This window comes from Apodemus sylvaticus, chromosome 3 (genome assembly GCF_947179515.1).
Source record: "Apodemus sylvaticus chromosome 3, mApoSyl1.1, whole genome shotgun sequence".
Classification (NCBI taxonomy): domain Eukaryota; kingdom Metazoa; phylum Chordata; class Mammalia; order Rodentia; family Muridae; genus Apodemus; species Apodemus sylvaticus.
The window spans coordinates 116,043,717-116,060,280 of record NC_067474.1 but is presented as its reverse complement, the minus strand read 5'-3'; the positions used below and the strand labels follow the sequence as shown (position 1 = coordinate 116,060,280).

At 44.9% G+C, this 16,564-nt stretch overlaps 1 protein-coding gene across 2 annotated transcripts in view; it reads right to left on the bottom strand.

Annotated features, from left to right (window-relative positions):
• Positions 1 to 16,564, bottom strand: part of Ak4 (adenylate kinase 4) — a 48,034-nt gene that overhangs the window by 13,940 nt on the left and 17,530 nt on the right. The window contains exon 3 of one of the 2 annotated variants that reach the window (XM_052176845.1): positions 4,802 to 4,921. The exons of the other annotated variant lie outside the window; for it this stretch is intronic. Within the exon in view, the coding sequence (XP_052032805.1) occupies positions 4,802 to 4,921 (120 nt within the window). The remainder of the gene's footprint in view (positions 1 to 4,801; positions 4,922 to 16,564) is intronic. 2 annotated transcript variants of the gene reach the window in all.

Here is a 16,564-nt window from a genome sequence, read left to right as displayed (position 1 = left end):
AACTGATTGTGGGGCTGCAAAAGAATCTGGCAGCAGACAAAGTTTCTGAATTAAAAATCAAGTGTGTAAGGAATTCCAGCCGAGCAATGGTGGCCTCACTGCAGTCTCGCAGTCTACACGGCAGGGGCCACTATGCTCAAGGCAGCATTGTAAGGTCCAGGGCTGCTAGAATTGGGATTCAGTGGTCCTCAGTTATCTATATAGTGCGTTTAAGAACAGTCTAAACTACATGGGACCCTGGATCAACTGAAGGAGAGGAAGAGTTTCTTTCATATTCCTAAGGCTGGTACAGAACTGGCCTTTTGTCAAGTGTGCCACCAAAACCAGCAAACTGCAGTGTTTCTGTTCTTATAAGAAACATGCATGGTGTGACATGTCTTTAATCCTAGCACTCAGGGGGCAGAAGCAGGAGGATCTGTCTCTGTGAGTTAGAGGCCAGCCAGGTATAGAGAACTCCAAGCCAGCCAACACTACACAGACCCGTCTCATGAATGGAGAATTGATTGTTACCAACAAAAGTGTTGTCTGTTTGCCTATTTTAGAATGTTATATTACATTTACTTATTTGATGAAGGAGGCAGAAATGGGTAACCTGTGATGGTCAGAGGACAACTTATAGGACTGAGTTCTGTTCTCCTCCGTTAGTTAACTCCAAAGGGTCAAACTCAAGTAGTTAGCTTTTGTACCAAGAATGTACCAAGAATGTACCAAGAATGAGATGAATAATCTCACAAGCATTATATACCTATTTTATATACTTATATGCCAAAAGCAACATAAAGTCAAGCAAAATGGTGCCCGTGAAAACTGTCTACAAAACCTTCAAGTTATCTTTATCTTGAATTAAAAGGCTTAAGAATTATTTTCCAAACTGCAAAGGTGTTTTTTTTTTTCCACAAAAACTAATGCTATGATTTGGATATGAGGTGTGCACATCTCCCAAAGATCTATGTGCTGAAACATAGTTACCAGTGTGACAATGCATGAGATTTTGTGACCTTTTTAGAGATGGGGGGTGGTGAACCTTTCTTGGAAAGGATTAACACGGTCCTTGAGAATTCTAGCTAATTCCCATGAGGTGTGCACATCAAGGAACAAGGCACCCTACCCATTCTGGCTTCCTGAATCACAACAGGAAGCATCTCCGTGTGTGTGTGTGTGTGTGTGTGTGTGTGTGTGTGTGTGTGTGTGTGTACTCAAGCACCCTTACTAAGATGCAATTTACTATGATAGGATGCAGTCAAGGGGGCCCTAGCTCTGCTGTTTGATCTTGTGGTTTGAGTAACAGCTGCTCCCCACACCTCAGGCACTGAGACACTTGGTCCCCAGTTGGGGATGCTGTTTGGGAAGGTGATATACAGAAAGCCTAGACACACTTCCGGTTTGCTGTCTTGCTCTGTGTCTGACACTGAGGTGTGATCTCTAGGCTTCCTGCCCCGGCTGCCTGTTTGCTGTCTTGCTCTGTGTCTGACACTGAAGGTGTGATCTCTCTGCTTCCTGCCCCAGCTGCCTGCTGCCACGTCTTCCCTGGTATTATGGACTCTGGAGCCCTAGCACAAACCAACTCATTCTTCCACAAACTGCTTTTGGTTGTGGTATCTTATCACAGCAACAGAAAAGTAACTAACACAGCCTCTACAACTTCAAACTAAATACAACTTTTTGTTTATACTCTACTTAGTGTTATAGCAATGAAAGCTGACCAGTGCGCCAAATTAAAATATTTTGAAAATCAGTCATGGTGGCTCACATCTGTAATCCTAGAAATTGGTGGTGGTGGGGGGGGGGGTAAGGAAGATGATTACTGTGAGTTTGAGGTCATCTGAGCTACTTAACGAGACTCTACCTCAAAAAGAGAATAAAACTAAATAAGGGTTTCCTATCTAAGTGCTGTGGAGGCAGACAAGGCTCAACATTTTAACAAGGATGGAGCTGGCCCAGCCGAACACACACCATCTCTCTGACCGACTTGCTGTTCCCTTGGCTTGCGTCCACTGCACTGATTCCCACCCACGGTTAGCAGGATGCTTCTCCAAAGCCATATGGACCGAGACGATGAGTCATCCGTCATCCAGAATTCCTTCTAAGCCAGGCCTCTGCACATCCAATCACCTTCAGCACGCTCAACAGGCACATCCTCTGCTGAGCGCGAGCATGTGCTCTGCAACATGAGGCTTCTAAAGCAGAAGGTGGGGACTGCGCGGTCCTTACACCCTCACTGTGCCAAATGGACAGACTCCAGAGCCTTGAAGAAAAATCAAAACTGAAAATGTCCAGATGGGTTTTGCGGAAGAAAGGTGGGGGTGAGCCTGTGGGGGGGGGGGGGGAGACTAAGTCTGTTGGGAGACTGATGTACTTCACTAAGAACAGTCCTGAGATGTAAAAGACTGACAGCAGCTAAGAGGAAAGGACATAACCCAGGCCATACGTGAGTCTGCAACTCAGCTTGGCCACATTTTTTTTCAAGCTGCTTTTGAACTTCATACTTCACGTAGTTAACCTACTAAAAATTCAGGCTCTGTACACCAGCCGACAAACATAGCAAAACCTCACTGCATTTACTTAAAGCATTGCCCTCCTAAGCATTTTCATCCAGTCAGTCGGTTCATCCTTAAACTCCATCCTACTCCATCCTCCGTGATGAGTCAAATATAGGAACAGGTCAGATGAGTGGGCTGCCTAAGGTTGCACGTAGCTAGGGAGCAGTCTGGCTGTCCAAAATACCCACTAGCCACCTCGTCTAAAGAATTTAATAAGGGTATGATCTCTAAAGAGTACACAAATATTATTTTACATGGCATGAGGCCTTAAATTAACAAAGTTTAAAGGAATAACTGACAGGTATCAGCAAAATCAGAGGTCATTCCTAATACACAAAAAAAATATTTGGGAAATGAACAGTGGTCACACTTAGAATGCCAATGCAAGAACGGGGGTCATTCAGCTATGACCCCTGCATGCAACTTGTTGGGAAAACTATGCCAACTAATCACAGTGGGATGACTGTTACGGGGTAATAACCAACTGCTTTCTGATTGGATGTGAGGTCCAGTCTACAGAAGGAATTCACATCTGGTACTGTAAACTTGTTCAACAGCCCGGTGGGAAAGCAATTACTGCTGCTTTGCTAAGGGGACATGATATGCCTGACAAACTGACTTCTAAATACTTATGTTTAGGACCACAGATTAGTGCTGCCATCCGGTTTGGTCAAAGACGCTTCTGTTTGCCACGGGTGACTATTGAAGTAGAAGCTGTTAAGTGTTCCAAGTGCTAAGGAGAAGTGACTCTTCAGTATTCACCCCTAAACAGGACACCTGTGTTATCAACCCACCCACACTTGCAACCACACACACCAAGGTTCAGAAACCACCACAGAAAAGTGGGTATGTGCTGGCTATTTCTGTAAACTTGACACAAGCTAGATCACCTGAACTGAAGAAGGAATCTCAACTGAGAAACTGCCTCTATTGAGAGTGGGCTCTAGGCAAGCAAGCCTGCAGATCATTTTCTTAGTGGTCGATGTCAGGGCCGGGGCCCAGCCCACTGTGGATGGTACCACCCCTGGGCTGACGCTCCTAGGTGCTTCAAGAAAGGAGACCAAGCATGCAAGTAAATCCACAGCCTTTACCTCAGCTCCTGCCTTCAAGTTCCTACGCTGCCTGCCTTCTATGATGAACTGTGATGTGGAAGCACAAGCAAATCAACCCTTTCCTCCCCAAGATGCTTCTTGTGGCAGTGTTTCATCACAACAGTGGAAACCCTAACCTCAGAAGCCTCAGAGCCAGAAGGAGGAAGGTCGTCAAATGCTACCTTCGAGGCTTGGCACGGCCTCTGCACTTTTGACCTGTCCTGGAGAGGTTCACAAGGCTCTGCCACTCTCTGACGACTTACATAGACAGTTTGGTGGGACTCCTCCAGAAGGAAGAGACATTTTCTTCAGTGGTGTAGCTGGTGGTAAGTTGCCTAGTTTCCTATAAATAAGCCCTCACTCATGCTCCTTAATTAGAACCACTAGGGCACATGCAAAAACAAAAATTTAACAGAAAAATAGAAAGAGGTCTAGATGGAAAAGGTGGAGTAGGACAGATGAAGAGTAAATATGATCAAAACATTTATGTACAAAAGTTCATAATGAAACTCTTTGTTTTGTTTTGTTTTTGTTTTTTGTTTTTTTGGGTTTTTTTTTTGTTTGTTTGTTTTGTTTTTTTGTTTTTTTCTGAGGGAGAGTTTCTCTGTATAGCCCTGGCTGTCCTGGAACTCACTCTGTAGACCAGGCTGGCCTCGAACTCAGAAATCTGCCTGCCTCTGCCTCCCAGAGTGCTGGGATTACAGGCGTGTGCCACCAACACCTGGCCATAATGAAACTCTTAAAAGAATTTTAAGTCTTTCTCCACTAGAATGCTTTCCTTGGTTATTTGAAGAGTGACATAAAATTTGAGTAACACGCACAAAATCAAAAGAACTTCCTTTGCCTTTTTTTGCAAGCTCAAAAAACACTCAGCTGAGTCCCACTACACTGACTCTGTATCTACCCTCTCTCACAAATGCATATTTTCTAATCCACACTTTTTCCACAAGGGGGTGGAACCTCTTAATTTTCTATCTGTCCAAGGGAAGTCTGTCATTGCCCTGGTTCATGATTTCTGAGATGAACCAACCACCTTGGGTTTCATGTTGCCAATTATAATATTAAGTCAATGACAGATTAGGGGAAAGGAACAGCTAATGAACTGTAAAAAGAAAAAAAGGAGAAAGCAACCAAGGGTGCCCAAGTCCAGCCTGCCCATCACCCACTCACCATCTAACAGCCAGTGCTGAGCACTCCGGGTCTCCAGTTCTGACATCATTAGGCGTGTGATCACATGATCTGGAACCAAAAGACCTTTTTCTAGGTACTGTTTTGCCATGTCACCAACTTCTGTTAAAGAGAGGAAAAAGAAACACTCAAGAAGGCTTCAAAGATGACTGCATTGGCACAAACCTAAAATTCCAGCACTTAGGAGATACAGACAGGAGGACCAGAAATTCAGTGTTAGTTATCCTCACCTACTAGCAAGTTGTAGGCTAAACTGTGCTATATGAGATCTGTTTTCCAAAATATTGGAGGAAAAGAATTTAATATACTCTTGGCAGTTTAGCCTTCTGGTTCATTATCCATGACACGGTAGCAAAGTTGAATGAAGGGGTAACTATTATGGTGCTTTATTTAATATTTATTTAATGTTGGTTTTTACTATGTGTTCTGCTTTTTTTTACAAAGCACTGTTTTTAAATGCCTCGTAGATTACAAAAAGCAACTCTTTGAGATATCACAAGCACAAATACAAGACAAAGAATGGCCAAGATTAAAATCAGGAGGGGGGTGGGACACAAAAGACTTAAAAGCACTGGAGGTAAGCCACAGTCTGGGCACTGGGACAATGGACAATGACAAGAACAGGGCAGGAAGACTGGAGAAGACTCAACCATTCCCTGGGAGACCTACTGGGTTGCATAAGACCCTGAGCTATTATCTCATATCCCAGACAGCATCTCGTTCAAAGGAGCTAGTCACTGAGAATGACTAGAACAAGTGGCCAGCTATACAGCCGGCAGGTGTGTGGATATTGGCAGTGCTGGGGGTGAGCCCAGAGGCTCACATGCAGACAAGTGCAATATCACTGAGCATCTTACAGCCCTGCCCATTCTTTGGCCCAGAGGAAGGAAGTGAGAAGACACGTGGGAAGCACACCTCAGGTGATTAGGGCACTCAGCATCGAGGAGCCTCAGGCCTCACAGGTAGAAGGTATACCCATAAGACATGGGGCTACATATGGAGGGCATGGCGTCTTTAGACGCATCTTTAGAAAGGTCACCCCCCAAACCCAAGACCAGCTACTTAGACTGAGGGGCCTGGCACAAACTCAAAGTGTAGTCAGGGCACTCCATGGAAAACAAAAAACGTCAAGATGGCACATCAGAGCATCAACTAAGCAGGTGGAGGTCACAGAGCCAGGCAGGGACACTGGAACAGGATGGCATGGCACAAGCAAAGGAGGCTGCGAGGGTCCCAGGCTTGATGCAAGCGGCAGCAGCAGCAGCAGCAACAGCAGCAGCAAGGGAGAGTGTCCCTTGGCTTGATTCAAATCAAGCTTAAAATAACCCCAGGGAAGGCTTCCAGCACTCACTCCAGTATGTGACTGAGAGAAGGGTTCAAGTGTGGTGCGGCATAATGCCCCAAAGACTTCAGGCAGCTGTGCCCCCCCCGCCCCCCCCCCCCCCCGCAGGATGACAGGCAACATGTCTACTGCCCTGACGCAAGACACAGCTCTCAACATCTACCCGCCACGAAGACCCACAGCCATCAGGATTAGCCCAAGAAGAAAGCCCTCTAGAACAGAGCACCTTGTCATAAAACAGGTCATCCCCAAAACTGGCCCTGTACCTGCCTTGGTCAGGTTACTTAGAAGAAAATGTCCTCATTAAAGAGTTAATGCCAGCATGTTTTTATGAATTACAAAGGCTGGTCCAAATTCCCAAGGAATCCAAAGATTACACATACTATTACTTACTTACTTTCTTTCTTTCTATCTTTCTATCTGTCCGTCCGTCCATCCATCCATCCATCTATCTATCTCCATACATGTGCAGAGAGGGTGACGCCAGATAGAAATGGGGTATCTCTAAGTTACACAGAGTGGCCTCTATCTTGAAATCGTGTGCTTCAACCTCCCATGTGTCAGGATTACAAATGTGCTCCACTTTCCTGGCTAAAATTTTAAACTGAAATCTACAGAGCTTTAAGCCAAGTGGTTCATTGTTCCAAAATTCATGCTGCCAAGTTCTGCTAGCTCACGTGTTTGAGGTTTTACGGTCGTGCACATTCATGCAATCAACTAGTAGATTGCTGTGGTCAAGTATACCACACAGCCAGTTGCAAGTGGGCAGAGCCCACTGTGAGTAATTGTAAAATGAAAAGAAAATGACTCTTTATCTAGGGAAGGCACTGTGTAGGGGCACTCGGTACTGTCTGGGACTGGATATGGTTGCTGGTCTTGTGGTTTGTGATTCCACTAAGAACTCACTGAGCTGGTATGTGATGGATGCCAGACCCTGCACCAGCCTAACACTTGACCTGTCTTAAAGCTTAAATTTTCAATAGCAAAATGCCACAGCAATTTCTATCATTGGGCAAAAAAATTAACATAATTATTGCAATTAAATTACAAAGACCAGATGTAGTAGGACACACCTATAACCCTAATATTTGTGAGGCAAAGTGAAGAAGATTCCTACAAGTTCAAGGTTAGCCTGGTATATGCAGAGTATATACAGACCACCTAAGGCTAACCTGTCCCCTCCCAAACAAAGCAAAACAAAACAAAACAAAACAAAACAAAACAAAACCCCTGGCAACATGGTGCCACCAGTAAAACCACTGGCTACTAGGCCTGACAACCTGAGAGATGGCCAGGATCTATGTTGTGGAGAGAACTGATTCCCTCACGGTGCCCTCTGACCTCCTATATGCAGCAGAGCATGCACCTCTGCCACCACTACCTCTACACACTTGGTGGTGTGACTTGGGAAGATTTGAGGGGTACAGCCTTCCTGAAGGAGTGATGTCACTGGAGATGGGCATTATACATACAAAGGCTTACGTACTTTCAGTCTGCACTCTGCTTTGTGCCTATGATTGAGGATATCAGTTCTCAGCTTCCCGTTCCTGCTACCATGCCTATAGCTAACTGCCAGGCATTCCTGCCATGGACTCTTATCTCAATGGAACCATAAGCTGAAATAAATTCTTCCTTCTATAAGCTGCCTTGGTCATGGTGTTTATCACAGCAACAGAAAAGTAATACAATGCCCACCTGTCTTTTATTGACAAAATCTTAATATAAGGAAGATTCTTTTTCTTCCTAAAGAATCTGACCAGTTATACAAAGATTTGAAAGCAGACAAAATTATTTTAACAATGAATTACATATTACAAAACTATATGGGAAATCAAGGCTATAAGATACAGGACAGTGGCTGACAAGAGCAGGAAGACCAGGGTGGGAAGCAGGCATTTATAACACAATACACCCACACACACAGTGTGTGTGTGTGTGTGTGTGTGTGTGTGTCTGCCTGTCTGTCTCTTTGTTCTGACTAAGGGAGAGCAAACTGAATTCAGAGGATAAGCTAGTCAAATGACCATCATACAGAAACTTCCTCTGATGTCTAGCTGGGTCACAAAAGACAAACATTCTGTGCCCATTCAATGCAGTGAAGAAAGACCTTGGCAAGGAACCAATTCCTTCCCAAGGCTGCACACCCTGTAAGCACCAAATGCAATGCGAAAGGAACAAAATTAGAAGAAATTGGGCTCCCCCTTTCGTAGCATCCCTTTTGTAAAATCTGATGACAAAACATGATAGTTTCAACACGCACAGGTCTAAGAGGCCTGAGCATCCCTAAGCTGTAGCTTTGTGATCCTAAAGACTAGTTCTTGCTCTCTCCAGGAATATTTAGAGTATCCTCCAGAATATTCAGGTACTTGAAAAATATTGAGTGCTCCTATGAACTGTTTACCCTTCATATTACTTTGCTAAAGAAAACACGTGAGTCAGCCATGGTGACAAACACCTTTAATTCCAGCAGTCAGGAGGCAGAGAGTGGAGGATCTCTGAGTTCCAGGCCAGCTTGGTCTACATAGCAAAGTTCCAGGCCAAGTAGAAATTTCTGATTTCTTTGGCAATTTAGTTATGTCATGTGATGTTTTGCTGAAGCAGACACAGGTGAGAAGATGTTTTGCTGAAGCAGACATATAAGAGGACCAGTTATGTCTAGAAAGAATATAAATGTGACCCCACAGACAGAGTGATGAGACTCTGGCATTGGTTCACCTTGCACTGTGTGGCTGGTCTTAGCTTGTCATGACTTTATAGAGAGTAACTCGCCAAAAACTTCTCATGATATTCTGGCTGCTTCTTGTTACTTCCACAGACTCGTGCTGATTTGGCAGGGGCTCAGTTTCTTCTGAAACCAGCCACTGCTACCACATTCATGTTTGGTGTTTGCCAATTAGACTGGACTGCCGCTATGGATTCTTGTTTGATATTTTGAACTGGCCTGGGATCTCCCCAAAGAACTTCTTCTAAACAGGTCTATAATCCCCATGTCCTATTAACCTTTCTTTTTCCCTACCTCTGTTAGGTGGGCTAGAGGGGAGGTTGAAGTGTTAAAGAACCCTAATTAAAGTAGGTTTTGAAAAAAAAAAAATCTAAGCTACAGCCAGCCAAGGCAATATTGTGAGACCCTGTCTGACGAAAAACTAAAAACATTTAAAAAGTCTTAGAGAAGAGGGTCAAAATGGGGGCTGGAAGGAGAAAAGTGCTCAGATATATAAAATATCTGAAATCTTTAGAAAGAAATATTTTAGAAAATCTTGGGTTTACTGCCAAGCCTGACCTGTGGTAGAGGGTACTCATACAAACTGTTCTCTGACCTCCACAGTACCCAAGGGCACACAGAACCAGCCACAAATAACAGGCTGAAGAGACAAGCTCAGTGGTGCCCACCCATGTAAAAAGCCAAGCATGGTAACATGTGCTTGTAATCTCAGTGCTGAGGAAGGAGGTAACAGGAGGATCCCTAGAGCTTGTGGTCCAGTCAGTTTAATTCAATGAACCAGCCTAGGTCCTAGGGAGAGGTTCTGCCACACAAAACAAGGGGGGCCACACCTGTGAAACATCACCCACATCCATCACCAACACCCCTTTACAGTGCACAGACACAGTGATGTCCAGGACTGACGATGTGGCTGCATCTGTGGGGTGCTTGCCTGGTATGCAGAGCCTGCCCCGAGCTCTATCTCCCAACACTATATAAACCAGACACGGCAATGCCCACCTGTAGTCCCAGCTTCGAGGGTGGATGTAGGAGATCAAGCAAAAGCTCTAGGACATACTTCACTACAGAGCCTCAGGCTAGCTGGGGCTACAAGAAGCCCTGACTTACAAAAGATGTCCAAGGCTGGGGGTTTCATGGATAAAGTGTTTACCATGCAGTTATGAGGATCAGAGTTCAGATCCCAAGAACCCACATAAATGAGTGGATGTGGTGGCCAGACCGTAACTACAGAGCTCAGAAAGTAGAGACAAGGCATCCCTGGAAAATTCGGCTAGCCTAGACCCCATCAGCAAGCTCTGGGTTCAACTGCGAGGCCTGCCTCAATAAAGGTGTCTAGAAATCAAGGAAGATGCCTGATGACACTTTCATGTGGCCGCACACATGAGCAGGCTCACGGATTACATACATACACACACACACACACACACACACACACACACACACTCTCAGGTTGGGCGTGAAATGACTCACCTCCACTTCCATCACTCACAAGGTTGAGGCAGGAGGATCATCATGAGTTTAAGGACAGCCTGGCCACAGAATAAGACCCTGTGTAAAAAATAAGCAGGACAAACAAACAAGCCCAAGTCCTTTAGAGATAGAAATTATTGCAACAATTCCATAAGTCATTGTGGTACTTAGCCCAAACTGAGTCTTCTCAGACATTCAGGGTCCAAGGCTCAGTCAGCCTTGCTGATTCAAGCAAGGCTCTCCTTCCTTAGTACCACAAAGACAATTTTAAAATCATCCCTTGGTAGCTATGAAGAAAATTCTGAGTCTAGTGTAATGATAAAGAACATACATTTTATAGCCAGACATCCTGAGTTCAAGTCTCAGCTCTATTCCTGACCTCATTTCTTTTAAGGAAAAAAACTGAAAAGGTAACTCCTTGGAGACTACAGCTCCAGTACTAAGCAGCTAAGAGTACTTGCTGGGCAATGTGAGGACTTGAATTTAGATCCCAGCACCCACACGGTAAATCAAGAATCTTACAAATGCCTTTAATTCCAAAGTCATCTTTTTGCCTCCATATGCTCACACACACACACACACACACACAGGACATCTCCTCCCATAGCACATCAATTATTTGACTTTTCCTATTGGTTTCAAAAACAGTGCAAACACTCATTTTTTTAAAACATAATAAGTCATAAAAAAGATGACAGAATTTCATTAGGCACACAAATGCAGACATCTACATCCTGAGTCTTTTCTTGGCCCTGTACCTAAACATGTGCACTCATAAAACAGACCATGAACATATGGGAGAGTACCACATACTGCCTCTCCAGCAGCCAAGAAAAACAGGCAGCAGAAGACCACAAGGAAACAGATAAGGGTAAGTACTCTGGAAGTCAGCCAGAACTTGAAGTCTATTAGGCTCAGAGTATTGAAAAGCACGTTTTCAGGCCCAAGCTGCAAATCTGTTCTGGTAGCCACACCAGGCCCAACCCTACTGAGAAGTGGGCTTATATTTTCTTCCTTCCTGGCGCTCTTTCTCTGTAATCAAAGAAGGAACACCATCCCTGAAACCTGATCCCAGTCTAATGACTAGCCCCCATTCAGAGGACAGAGGAATTTCATTTTTCATCTGACCCAGTCATTCCTGGTCATGGCAGAAGGCTGTCAAGCCACCCCCTGAGCAGCAAGCATCTTGGCTGTGGATCAGCTCCAAGATCCACTGTTCTCCACGCCTCTGCACAGGGCGGGGGTGGGGGGCACAAGCTGCCACAGCTGCTCAGGCATGGCCTTTCCCCTCTCTGTCCTTCAATTTTCTCATAACCTGGCGGAGAACTAAAACTGAAAGCCAAAAAAGTGCCTAGCATACATACAGCCTCCCAAAACAGGCTGGGGAGGGGGGCAAGAATTGATGTCGTCAAGACTTTACACAGGATTTCCTCAGACACAGAGGGGCCCTGTAGCACACTGACAGGACAACCTGCAGTCAATCACCCTTTAGCAACAGCTGTCATCTCTAAGAACTAAGGATCTGGGGCTGGAGAGATAGCTCCACAGTTAAAGGCTCTTGCTGCCCATGCAGAGGACCTGGATTCAGATCCCAGCACCCATGTCAAGTACCTCAAATAATTCCACTCCAGAGAATTTGAGGCCCTCTTCTGGCTTCTGCAGGCATCCACACATATAGCAGATAGCCACACAGATAAATAAGTAAATATCCTTTAAAATAAATTTCAAAAGCAAAATCTAAGGACTGACCAGTAACAGTCCCAACTATGGTGAAGTCTACTACTTGATTTTTGAAACAAATGGGTGTGTTAGCTGGGCATGGTGGCACACACCTATAGCTCCTTCACTAAGGACAGTAGGGTTACAGTGAGGCCGGCCTGGACTACACAGCAAGATCCTACCCCTGCCCTCTCCCCTCTTGAACCCAAGTTACATAAAAACTATAAACGTTTTACATAAAAACCAATAAACATTTTGTAATGCCCGATTTCCTTCTTTTTTTTCCCCCTTTGGTTTCTGTATTTTGTTGTTGTTGTTGTTTGATTGTTTCATTAAGTGAAACTATTTCTACGAGAGGGAAAACTGTGATGCCCAGGTGTTTCGGCTATATGCATGGTTGTCTTTAAGAGCAGTCTTTTCCTAATCCTGGACACACAGTTTCCTTTCCCTCTTCCAAGAGCTAAACTGTGGTTACACTGCTGTTCCTAGTGTGCAGTTTCAAATGCAGAGATAGAACATGCCTGTCAACTCTTGGAGTCCAAATAATGGAATCCCAGAGTCTTTCTGTAGACACCTCACTAGAGCAAAGCCTTCAAAGGAGGCCTTCCCTGCCAACTTCCTCATATAGCTGACTCTCGGTCTACAGTCTTTCTTCACCAAAGCACTCTTTTCTTGTTCTCAGGGGAAGAACTCTACTCAGCTAAGTCACTTAAAGCCTCGTGGAACCAGATGTCCCTTTGCTTTTTAAAAGTTATTTTATGTGTATGGGTGTTTTGCCTGTACGTTATGTCTGTGCACCTTAGTACCCAGAAACTAGAAAAGAGCATGGGGTCCCCTGAAACTGGGGTTGTAGTTTTAAGCTACCATGTGGATGCCAGGAATTAAACCTGGGTCCTCTGCAAGAGCAACCAGTACTCTTAAACACAGAAAAAAATCTCTAGCTCCCATTACCTTAAAAAACAAAACAAAACAAAAAAAAAGCAAAACAAGATCTTGTATGTACCCCGGGGTTGGCCTGAAACTAGTTAGTGACCCTTCTGCCTCAGCCTCCAATGTGCTGGGATTATAGGCATGCACCACCATGCCTGGCCCATCAATATTGTTCAATGATATAAAGAAAAAAAAAAAAAAGAAGTAAGGAGATGATAACTACAGTGATAAATGTAAACTAAGCATCCAAGATCTACCCTAGACAAGAGAAAGGCAAAGCCTCAAGCTAGCAAATGTATCAAAGGTAAAGGTGCTTGCCACCAAGGCCGACAACCTCCATTTGTTCTCTGGAACCCACAGAACAGCAGAACACTGGGCCCCACAAAACGGGGCCCCACAAGTTCACACACGATAGATAGATAGATAGATAGATAGATAGATAGATGGATGGATGGATGGATGGATGGATGGATGGATGGATGGGTGGATGGATGGGTGGGTAGGTGGGTGGATAGGTGGGTGGATGGATGGGTGGATGGATGGGTGGATGGATGGATGGGTGGGTGGATGGGTGGATGGATGGATGGATGGATGGATGGATGGATGGATGGACGGACAGAATAACAAATGACAATACAAGATTCAAATATCTATAATGCTCCTCCCTTTCTTAGAGACCCTTATGGGGAAGATAACTTTTATCTAAAATTTTAATCAAGTTTCTAAAAAGTTAAATGTCCAAGCTTCTTCTGCTTCCTCTAGTTTGGCTGCCCAAGGTAGAAGCAGATGGGTCTTTGACCAGGAGGTAGAGCCGGGGAGTTAAGGGTGGTTCAGTGGGGGACTTGGGTAGGAAACCAGGAGGTACTGAAGTCTGGAAAGGGAATTTAGAAGAAGCAGAGCCTCCAGCCACAGCAGAGCAGGACATCTACACTCTGACCTCTAGGACAGGGTGGGCCATGGCTAGCCGGTGTGCTAGGGATGGCTGACTGGCACTACAAGCACTCCAGTATCGAGGCACTCTGAAGGAAGAAGATATGAGACTAGTGACTAACATAGGATGGACCATGCAGCAGGGGTGAATGCCAGGCAGCAGGAAATCTGAAAAGGGGTCCTAAAGCTACCGCACAGGGGAGGGCCTGAGTTCTGTCTTTTCTTTGGGCTTCATGCTAAAGAATTCTTCCATAGGCTGTTACATCCCCTACCCTTCATTAACTTCACAAGGACAGTCTTGTCCTTGAACAGCCATGGCAGGCCTTTATCCCTCCTGCCTTCATCACCCAAACAGCTGGCATTACAGGCGTGTACCACTTAAGAGTTTTTTAAATATTTTTTAATTATGTGGGTGAGGCAGGAGGGATATGCACGTGAGTATTGGGTGCCCATGGGTACCAGGTGTTAGATCCCCCTAAAGCTGAGCATCAGATATAGGCAGTTGTGATCCACGCAGTCATTACAGGGAATCGAACTCAGGTCCTGTGAAAGAAGAGTCTGTGCTCTTAAGCACTGAGTCAGCCTGACTTGCATCGTTTCAACATAACAGACAATGCTGGAGACTTGAGAATAGTCAATGTTCTGTTAGGACATCTAGTTCCTACATAAAACATCCCATTATGCCTTGCCAGAGAGATTCAACATGTGACCAGGATTTGTGCTGACTTAATAATCTCTTGAAATCTCAGACCAAGCTGGTCCAGAAGCAAAAGGAGGAGGAAAAGACAATGGATTTAAGATCCAGCAAACTAGGTGCTGAAGAGATGGCTCAGTGGTTAAAAGCTCTGGGTGCTCTTGCAGAGGACACAACACATTGGCTACCAACATCTTAACTCCAGTTCCAAAGGACCCAAGGTCCTCTTCTGGTTTTCTCAGGAACAGGCATGCAGACATGTATACTTCATCCATATCCATTAAGTAAAATTAGAGAAGCACTTACCTGCCATTCTGCTCCCTGGAGGGACAATCCATTCCCTTATATTCCGACAGGTGTTAGGTCACCTAGATGCCCCAGGTATTTCCCTCATTCATGAAATAGCCTATAGGGCACCAGCCCCCTGATTTCGACCCATAAGCGTACTCTAAAGTCTCTGGTCTTCAAATCCACATTGCTATTTCAAATAGCACATACCTGAAGTTGAATGCTCTACCAAGGAGACTAATTTTAGAGACACTTCAAAACGTTCGCACTTGTTCCACTGCCAGAGAAAGGAGAAAAACACCACAGGCACACAGGTCAGAAATGCCCGGGCTGCTCTCCAGAGAGTGCATGGAGAGAGTGACAAATTTGTAACGGCGACTTCCCTCCCTTTCTCATTATAAAAACCAGGACATCTAAAAGCCTCCAGAGAGGACTAAAACCCAGGCAGGAGACACTCCTCACCAGCCAAGGCAGCAAGTGAAGCAAGCAGCCAATAAAATTAAGTTGTGTCAAAGTCACTCCACTTCAAGAGTATAAATAGATTCCACTGCTTTTCTTAAAATGTCAAACAAGTCCCACACACTGTCCTCTGATCTCTACACATGCTCTGGCACGCACATATATGTGCAAACGTGCACACATGTTTACTTAAGAGGCTAAATATATGGTTCAGTGGTTAAAGACACTGGCTGCTCTCCGGAAGATTCAGGTTCAATTCTCAGCACCCAGCTAGAAGCTAACAAGCTTCTGTACCTCCAGTTTCAGAGGATCCAATGCCCTCTTCCTGCCTTGGTGCAGATGTACATGCAGGCAAAGTAGCAGCTATACCCATAAAATAAATGATGATATTTTTATGTTCACTTTGGTGATATTTAGTCTACTTAGCTCTTTGTCTTTTCTATGACTTTCTAAAAGCAACTACACTTAAGATTTTGTGTAGATATCAATAAAATAAATGTGCTTTAAAATTATAGGGTTGGGCACGGTACTACAATTTTAGCAACATGGGAAGCTAAAGTGGAAGAATGAATTTCACGCCAGCCTGGTCTCTACGGCAAGAACTTGTCTCAAAGGGGAGACACTGTTACAATGAGTCAGGACCAGGTCCTCAGAGGACCATGATGAAGCTTTTGCAGACTCCTGGTCTGCACTTCCTAACACTTGAACCTTTCATAGCAGAGTGTTAAGGAGCTGGTTTTACAACTTCTGGCTTTTCAGTAACCACTCATCACTAGACAGATTTAAGAGATAACTAAAAGTGCCAGTCACAGTGACTGAGGCTGAGGTTCAGAGCTAGCCCAGGCTAGGCTACACAGTGAGTTCCAGGCCAAACTGAGCTACAGAGGAAGACTATTTCCACAACAATAAAAAGTAAAACAGCAGCAGAACCAGAAGGACAAAAATATTCTCTTAAGGCCCAGAACACTGCTTGCCAGCTCCAGTGAGCTCCTGGCTTCCATCCCTAGAATATCCTGCAGCCAACAGCAGTTCCAGCCAGAGCTGGTCCACCATCTGCGACTGCCTTTCAGTCACAGCAGAGCAGGGAGAGCAGTCTGAGGGAGCAGGCTGGGCTTGGCTAGCTCCTCTGCACACCAGCCAGGGCAGTCAGTGCTGCAATGACATTCAAAGCACCTCTATCCAGTAAAGGAC